The 9,276-nt window shown below is 45.4% G+C and overlaps 1 protein-coding gene across 1 annotated transcript in view; it reads right to left on the bottom strand.

The window, feature by feature from the left end:
- Positions 1-896: 896 nt before the first annotated feature.
- Positions 897-9,276, bottom strand: part of LOC141122064 (uncharacterized) — a 236,834-nt gene continuing 228,454 nt past the window's right edge. Inside the window, exon 6 of the mRNA XM_073611860.1 lies at positions 897-3,505. Within this exon, the coding sequence (XP_073467961.1) occupies positions 2,385-3,505 (1,121 nt within the window). The 3' untranslated portion in view covers positions 897-2,384. The remainder of the gene's footprint in view (positions 3,506-9,276) is intronic.

Below are 9,276 nucleotides of genomic sequence, written 5' to 3'. Positions count from 1 at the left end.
ATTGGCCAAAGCATGCAGGTCAGGTCAGCGATCCCGCAGTGCATTATGAGGCATTCCGCGGGCGCTCGAATTTCCTGCGAACACCCCATAATGTTTGACCCAAACATCGAACTCATCCCTACTGAGAAAGGGGGGTCTGTAATTAGTGGGGGGTGTCTATACTGAGGAAGGGGGGTTTATGCTGAGGGAGGGGGTCTGTACTTTGTGGGGGGTCTGTACAGAGGGAGGAGGTCTGTACTTAGTGGGGGGTCTATATTGAGAGAGGGGGGTCTGTACTGAGGGGGGACTATAGTTGGTGGGGGGGGTGACACCAATTTTTTCTGCACTGGGTGACACCCCACCTAGTGACACAACTGATTTAGGGGTCTATTCATAAAACATTTGTATAGAGATTCCTCCATGGAAAGTGCATGTACATTCCTTCTGTGTGAATGGGATGGGGAGAACAAACGTTGATAGACTTTTTGCCCAGCTGTTTGAATGGTTTCCATTGATTTAAAATGAAAAATACCATATTTACTATTAGATGGGGCTAATTTCTTTGATCCTTAGCGCCATCTAAAGGCAAATTGCAGTATTTCCCATTTGCAATCAATGGCTGGTTTATTAGTGTTTGTTTAAATAACTTTTATGATACACTAAAAATATACGGCGGACCCTCAGCATGACGCCTACCTAATTAGTATGTCATAAAAGGTGAAACAATACTAATATATGGGGACTGAATAACCTCAAAAACATTAGAGTAAAAATGACAAAATGAAAAAAGAGGGAAAAGGAGAGGATGGGAGCTCACGGTATGAAGATTAAATGGCAAACTTGAAATAAAAACCTGTAATAGCACAACCAAGCCTGTGGTAGCACATATCTATGGAACTTCACTCACCATACAAACATGATTAGCAAAAAAGATTTATTGGTGTCAAAGATAAGAAAGACATTAAAAAACATCATGCATACATTAGCATTAAAGCTATAAAAACAAAAGGACATCTCTGGACAGGAGGTGCAATTCCACCCAAGTTGTAGGAGTTGTAAAAATGCTGTAATACGGCTGGGATAATATCCCCAGGTCTAAGCGACCTCTGAAGAGTGACCCAAGTGTTAATCTGATATTGAAAAAGGGAGGATGGATAAAGTCAAAGCACAAAGTGGAAGCTATGAGATGATATGAATGGTTCTCCGATCTGCATTGGAAAAAGGTGGACAAGTAGATGATTGTATTGATCTGGAAGGTAGGTGTAAAGAAATAGGGGGGGTTGCTGGGTAACAGTGGTCAGGAGGAGATGTACAAGTGGAATAGTAATGAATATGGGGGTCCAATAAAGTGATGTGTGGCTCACTAAAACCAGAAGAACATGGTCCTCCTTGGCCTCCCTCTCACTGTACCAATCAGAGTCCCTATGAGGACTCGCTCTCACACCCCAAATGAAAGAGCAATGTGAAGAGGTAATCCTTTCCAGAAAGTAATAGTCCTTTCCAAAGAATGGTAAATGTATTTATACTGTACTTATCAGCTTGTCATCAAGTCCACAGGTCCAGGGTCCCGGGGGAAGGTCCTCCCTTGTCTGTGAAAACAGCAGTCTTGTAAAGTGTGTAGAACCATATATGGGTCAAAGGCATGTAGTCCAGAGATGGGCCGCGCTGGCCTGACCGCTTTCACCCATCTCTGTCGTCTGCATCAGAGGCTGGTTGCCAATGCCGTCCATTGCACTTTTATCCTTCAGTGTCTACTTAACTCACAAGTGTATGAGTCCAATCTCAGATATTACAATCAAACCATGCCTGACAAATGAAAATTAAGGGCTCTACTAGCCAGAATTTACCTCAGTGATTTCCTATGACCATCAGCTCCATCTAGTGACCATAATGGGGTATTTTTCCTGAAATACCTCAATAAAAATAGCACAATACCACATTATGGCCACTAGATGGAGCCAAGGAAATCAGTGTATGAAATAAAATACATCCAATATTCATCACAGCCGGGTGAATGCTGCTCACATTCATTCAATTATTATTTTTTTAATAGACCTCTAAGTGTTTGTGAAATCTTACACCACAAAATGTACTCAGCCAATGGAAGGTAAAGACTCCATTTTAAATTTTTCTCCTGCTATTAATGGCCAACACGCTACAACACTTCATCCATGTCTTTGGTGATCTCTGATCTCCTTATGAACTGTTTCTTACATGATGAAGATCAGCCATGGAGTATATCTGAGGTGTATATCAGGGTGTGCTTCTTCCTCACATGAGAGCTGTGATGTCCAGCAACATTCATATAGAAGGCATTTCCCGCACCCAAGGCTCTAATACACCTCGAGGATTGTGTGGGATCCCTGATGTACAGAAAGACAGGACTTCAGTGAGGAACAGTTCCCTCACTTAGGACAGGAATGCGGCTTCTCCTCTGTGTGAGATCTCTGATGTGTGTAAAGACTGGACTTCTGTGAAAAACATTTCCCACACTCCACACAGGAATACGGCTTCTCCCCCGTGTGAGATCTCTGATGTTTGGTAAGATCGGACTTCAGTGAAAAACATTTCCCGCACTCAGGACAGGAATATGGCTTCTCCCCTGTGTGAGATCTCTGATGTGTGTAAAGATTAGCCTTCACAGAAAAACATTTCCCGCACTCAGGACAGGAATACGGCTTCTCCCCCGTGTGAGATCTCTGATGTGTGTAGAGATTGCACTTCTCTGAAAAACATTTCCCGCACTCAGGACAGGAATATGGCCTTTCCCCCGTGTGAGATCTTTTATGTCTATTAAGTTTGGAGTTAAAAGGGAAACACTTCCCGCACTCAGTACAGGAAAGTCTCTTGTCTGTTGGAAGGACGGCTCCGTCCCTCACAGTCTGAGGTTCCTCAGGATAAGAGGAATACGATGGTCCATCTACACTGTGTGGTGCCGGATGGACATTTGAGGTAGTCGGGTTTTGTCCTGGACTATTCCCGTTATGAGAACTCTGATGTGTGAAAAGTTGTGACTTTAGTACAAAGCATTTCCCACACTCAGGACAGGAATATGGCTTCTCCCCCGTATGAGATCTCTGATGGGTGTAAAGATTGATCACCTGTGAAAAACATTTCCCGCACTCAGGACAGGAATATGGCTTCTCCCCCGTGTGAGATCTTTTATGTCTATTAAGTTTGGAGTTAGAAGGGAAACACTTTCCGCACTCAGGACAGGAATACGGCTTCTCTCCTGTATGAGATCTTAGATGCATGTCAAGTTTGGATTTGGAAGGGAAACACTTCCCGCACTCAGTACAGGAAAAGCTCTTCTCTGTTGGAAGGACGGCACCATCCCTCACAGTCTGAGGTTCCTCAGGATAAGAGGAATACGATGGTCCATCTACACTGTGTGGTGCCGGATGGACATTTGAGTTAGCCGGGTTTTCTCCTGGACTATACTGTGTGATGTCCTCATCTTCTACTTTACAGTCTGGAGACAAAGTGAGACAATCCTCTGAGGTTTTCCTCATCCCCCGTCCATCTACTAAAATAGAAATAAAAAGATTATTACTAGACATGAGCTGATTGGTTCCCCTAAACCAGGACTCCGCCCACATCAGGCAGCTTTGTCTCTGAGGGTCTTACAATTCCCACCTCAAGGTAACTAGTAAATGGGTCCTCTGATCTCCTACCAGTTCATTTCTTTATTCATGGACCTTAGTCAGAGAGTGAGGAAACAATGAGAACTGTCTTTTATAGGAGTGACAGTGATGAGGGGATTATAGGACGAGTGTCCCCACCCCCTCTATCACTCATTGCCATCTTCACAACACAAGAAGTCCTGCACTTCCTTATTTAGTCCATGATTTAGTCATGAATAACAGCGGGGCTGAGCCCCACCAGAGGTCAGAGAGTGAGGATGGGGGGAGAACAACCAGGTTGAAGACTGGACTGATCCTGAAGACCACCATCATTGGGTTATTGACTCCTCCCTCATTATCACTTTCTGTTAAAGGTTCCAAAGTTTGAGGATATTATCACATTATTATCAACATGTAAAAGTCTGTGCTCCAATCAAATCATCAGATATAAAATGTCCAGCTGGTAGGAAATGGGTGTAACAAAAGAGAATACATATTATGGAGTATATATAGCAGTGGGCAGAGAGCAGAAGTCAGGATGTAATGTACAACTTATTATATAAGATACAACAGTTAGGATTTTACAGTATCAGAATGATGTAATGTACTACATAGAGTATATAGTGCAGGGGTCAGGAGGATATAATGTGTAATATAAATTATACAGTGTAAGGGTCAGGACTCATAATATTGGTATTCAGTAATCAGTGGAAGATTAAATGTTTACATGAGACAAGTTGCAGAGATCCCACACCGCTGCCTCCCATCTCCTGAGACTGCACTCAGTGACTTGGGTCTGAGACTATACAGACATATCCCTCCACCCGGCACAGCCAGCAGATAACAGAACAAGTAATCCTGGGGGGATTGTTCTGTCAGACATCTTGCTAGACGTCTAATTTTAAAAATCAACATTTTGCTTCCATCTGAACCCCAGAATCTCCATAAATCCAGTCTAGATACATAAATTGTGTCTGCAGCACCGAGAAGGAAGATTATCTGAGAGAAATACAAACATACAGGACGAGGAACACAGCTCAGGCTGATATCACCCAGTCCCCGCCCTACTCTGGACCAATCAGTGAGCAGTATGGGTGGAGGAATGTATTTAGTGTTAATGACCCACCTGTGCTGATCTCTGTAGGAGTGTCCTCCTCTATAAATGTCCCCGTTATTCCATCCTCCTCCATAGACTGCTGATCATCCCTCACATACCTCTCTTCTTCTTCTGCTTTAACCTCAAATTCTATATCGATTGGATCTCCACTCTAAATCAAGAAAATGAAAGAGAATATCATCTGTAAGATATAAGATTTATTATTGTGAAATCACATAAAAAATCAACACATTGTCTCCATGAATCCGTTATATAAGATCTGTCCCACCAACCTTGTAACAGTGAGGGATGATGTGACCTTCCTGTGTGGAATCCCGGGAATACAGAGGACGGGGACATCTCTCTGGTGGGTTCCTGGTACTAGGAGGCTCCATCATATCCTTGTGTCCTTCTGAAAACTCCTCCATCACTCCATACTCCTCATTCTCCTCTTTATACTCTTCTTTAACAATAATATTATCATCCCCGAGGTTTCCACTCTGAATATATAATAGAACATTCATTGTAACAAACATGCTGTCTATAAGACCCCTTTCACACTGGGGAGGTTGTCAGGCGCTTTAGCACTAGAAATAGCCTCTGCTAAGTGCCTGAAAACCGCCTCCCATTCACCTCAGTGTGACCTTTCAAAATCGGGCGGTGCGCTTGTGGGACGTTACCAAAAGTCCTGCAAGCAACATCTTTGGGGCAGGTTGGGAGCGCTGTATTTAGCGCTCCCAAAAAGCCCTTCCCATTGCAATGAATGGGCAGTGCTTCCAAACTGCTTTGAAAAGGGGAGTTTTTAACCCTTTTTTGGGGTTAAAAGCGCCGTGCTGGTGGCCGAAAAGTGGTGCAGAAGCGCCGCTAAAACGAGGGGCACTTTGAGTGTCAAAGCAATCTTAATCAAAACTATCAGTGATTGTTCCTCATCTACCTGATGATGGTGAGGGATGGTGTGACCTTCCTGTGTGGAATCCCGGGAATACAGAGGACGGGGACATCTCTCTGGTGGGTTCCCATTACTGGATCCATCTGTAGGAAACACACACACTGACTGAATACATTGTTTCTATGTGTTTATCAGATGATGGGGGATCTAGGTGGACCCTCCGTACTGCTCTATCCTTTACAATAAAGTCTCCTCTTACCCGGTGATGTGAGGGGCGGCTGATTGTCCATCATGACGTCCTTGTAGAGATCCTTGTGTCCTTCTAAATACTCCCACTCCTCCATGGAGAAATAGACAGTGACATCCTGACACCTTATAGGAACCTGACACACACAATGATACAGTCACCATCCAGACACATCCCTTGTCTGTTACTGGATAATGTCCCAGAATTCCCAGCACCGCTCACCTCTCCTGTCAGCAGCTCCATCATCTTCTTGGTGACTTCTAGAATCTTCTGCATGTTGTGTCTCTCAGGTTTTAGGGAGTCACATGGAGGCACTGTGATGGTCATATGATCACTTGACTTCACAAGAGGAAATCTCTGTATTGAGGAACCAATAGGAATATCATGTTAGAATCCCAGAATCCTCCTCACCTCTCCGGTCAGGTCTGTGTTTTATTAATAGAGATAAGAGTGATGTCATGTGACCTCCCAGAATCCTCCTCACCTCTCCGGTCAGGTCTGTGTTTTATTAATAGAGATAAGAGTGATGTCATGTGACCTCCCAGAATCCTCCTCACCTCTCCGGTCAGCAGGTAGATGATCTCCAGGGTAAGGTTTAGTATCTTCTCAGTCATGTGACTCCGGTCCTCCTCCATCCTCATTGGTGCCGTCATTTGATCTATACAGGTCTCCTTGTAGACGGATAACTTTGGGAAATGAAAGTAATTATTATTTGGATGGTGTTGGTCACACAATAATAGGATGTGGATGTGAGGGGGGTAATAGGAGAGTTGCTGTACATTTAAGCATTACTCCCCCCCATGGGAACAGATTTAGACTGGACTATTAAGCGTCTGATTTTTTTGGGGGGGGGCTCCTGGGACCCTCTTGTCCTACCGGATCAGAAATTCCCCTTTCTATGTTGGGTTTGTTTGGTTTCTGAATTGGTTTTGCTTAGTTTTAGATCTGCAGACAAGGAGTGATAAATACGATCCTTCCTTTGACTTGTTTGCTCTGAGGCAGTGATGTGAGGACAATGTCGGGTCATCATGATGTCCAGGAAGGGGAACTTGCTGACTTTTGGTCGGAGTTGTCGGCTAATCAGGATAATTGCCAGAACTCCGGCTGCAAGGCTCCAAACTCCGGCAGCCTGCTGACTGATCGGAGTGATGTCACTGTCACTCTCTGCAGTAAGAGAAGGGATCGGATTGGATAGCAGGAGGATGCTGCTTGTGGAGTACAGAACTGTGGAGGAGGAGTCTGTTCTGTCCTTTTCAATAGCAATTCAGTATGTGTAGGAGGAGGACAACATGGGGGAGGGGTATGTTCTCTTAGTTTTGGTCTATTGTGTGGAACATTTTTTTCTGGAACATTTTTCTTGACCAGTGATATGGTGAGGTGAAGGCGTCCTTCATTTGTTGGCAAGAGTTCTTTAAGAAGGTCAGAAAAGTAGGGTGGGGTGGGAAAACCATCAGAGACCAAGAGCCCCTATGAGCTCTAAAGCCCCCTCTTACCTCAGAGCCTTACAGCCTGACTACCCCCTTCAGAGCCCCCACAGCCCTTCAGCCCCACAAACCTCTCAGAGTTGTTCAGCCCAATTACTTCCTAGGAGGCCCCCAAAGTCCTTCATCTACACTTCCTCCTCGGGGTCCCAGAGTCCTTCAGATGAAGTTAACTCTCAGAGGCTCCCAGAGTCCTTTAGTCCCACTACCTCCTCAGAGACCCCTCAGCTCCTCTAGTTTATTCAGAACCAGTGGCAGAACTATTACAGTCGCAAAGGTCACACCTGCGACCCTGTCATTCTGCCAACGCAGGGAGGGGGGGCACCAAGACAGCAGGAAAGGGTCTTACTGCCGGAGTAAAGGGTCCCAGGATCAGGGGAGGCTCCCATGGTGATCACCAATTAGGATTGCTGAGAACAGAGTGTGCAGCACATTCAGCCTTTGCAGAGCCCCCTTGCTGTGTCTGATCTGCTCCCAACACGGGCACAGCGCCCCCCAACATCAGCCAACTCCTCTCCCCGCTCCTCCTACCCCAGACACAAGCTCCAAGTTCTCCATACTGGGCGGACTCTGTGCCCTGTGCCGGCTCTGAGAGACTTGTCACTGATACCAGCTGCAGCGCCAGAGCCTGGTGAGTGCCTGTATGAGGTGTGGGGGTCCTCGGTGTGTGTGGGGCCCTTGAGATGCGTGAGGGGGGCAGGATCAGCTCTCTGCACATCTCCAACTCCTCTCCTACCTCTGCCAGCTGCTCTATGGAGTTTCTGCCCAGCCCTCTGCCCCCCTATTACCCCCAACACCTATGTCCCCCTTCCAGGGCTGCCCATATTATTGCCCCTTCATCTGTCCCACCCATTCCTATCCATCCTCCTCATCTCATCTCTCTGCCATCCCTGCCCATAACCCCCTCTGACTGGCACCCCAGTACAGACCCCCTCCCCCCATTCATGCTCCTCATCTCAGCCTTTGTCATCACTTGGGAATCTCAGTGTCTGCAATGTGCCATGTTTGGGGTCACCGAGAACAAAGAGCCTCACTGGGGGCTGCTGGAAGTGATCGGTGGAGGTGACCCCGGTGTGTGTAAATAGAAAATAAGATCTTATTACCTCCTCTGCTGTTACTTCCAGCAATGTCTTCTCTTTCCTGCCACATGGAACGTCTTGTCTTTATTCCAAATTACTTCCTGTCTGTGACTGACATCACTTCCTGTCTGTAACTGACATCACTTCCTGTCTGTAACTGACATCACTTCCTGTCTGTGACTGACATCACTTCCTGTCTGTGACTGACATCACTTCCTGTCTGTGACTGACATCACTTCCTGTCTGTAACTGACATCACTTCCTGTCTGCCATCCATAGAATCTTCCTGTCTGCGACTGACATCACTTCCTGTCTGTAACTGACATTACTTCCTGTCTGCATTCCATAGAAACTTCCTGTCTAAATATGAGTGAGATCACCACCTTGTGGAGTTCAGCAGAACTGCAGCCCCAAGAAATGTCTCATAATAACCACTCCTGTAAAATATCTTACAGAGCTACCACAGAAGTTCAAATATGACATAAACATAGTAAGAAAAAAATAGATACAGTTCTTATGCAGGGATGAGCTGAACACCCCCCTGTTCGGTTCGCACCAGAACATGCGAACAGGAAAAAAATTCATTCGAACACGCGAACACCGTTAAAGTCTATGGGACACGAACATGAATAATCAAAAGTGCTAATTTTAAAGGCTAATATGCAAGTTATTGTCATTAAAAGTGTTTGGGGACCTGGGTCCTGCCCCAGGGGACATGGATCAATGCAAAAAAAAGTTTTAAAAACGGCCGTTTTTTTGGGAGCAGTGATTTTAATAATGCTTAAAGCCAAACAATAAAAGTGTAATATCCCTTTAAATTTCATACCTGGGGGGTGTCTATAGTATTCCTGTAAAGGGGCGCATGTTTCCCGTGTTTAGAAC

Source organism: Aquarana catesbeiana, unplaced genomic scaffold (genome assembly GCF_042186555.1).
Source record: "Aquarana catesbeiana isolate 2022-GZ unplaced genomic scaffold, ASM4218655v1 unanchor237, whole genome shotgun sequence".
Classification (NCBI taxonomy): Eukaryota; Metazoa; Chordata; class Amphibia; order Anura; family Ranidae; genus Aquarana; species Aquarana catesbeiana.
The sequence above is the reverse complement of the archived record's forward strand: the minus strand, read 5'-3'. Positions and strand labels throughout refer to the sequence as shown.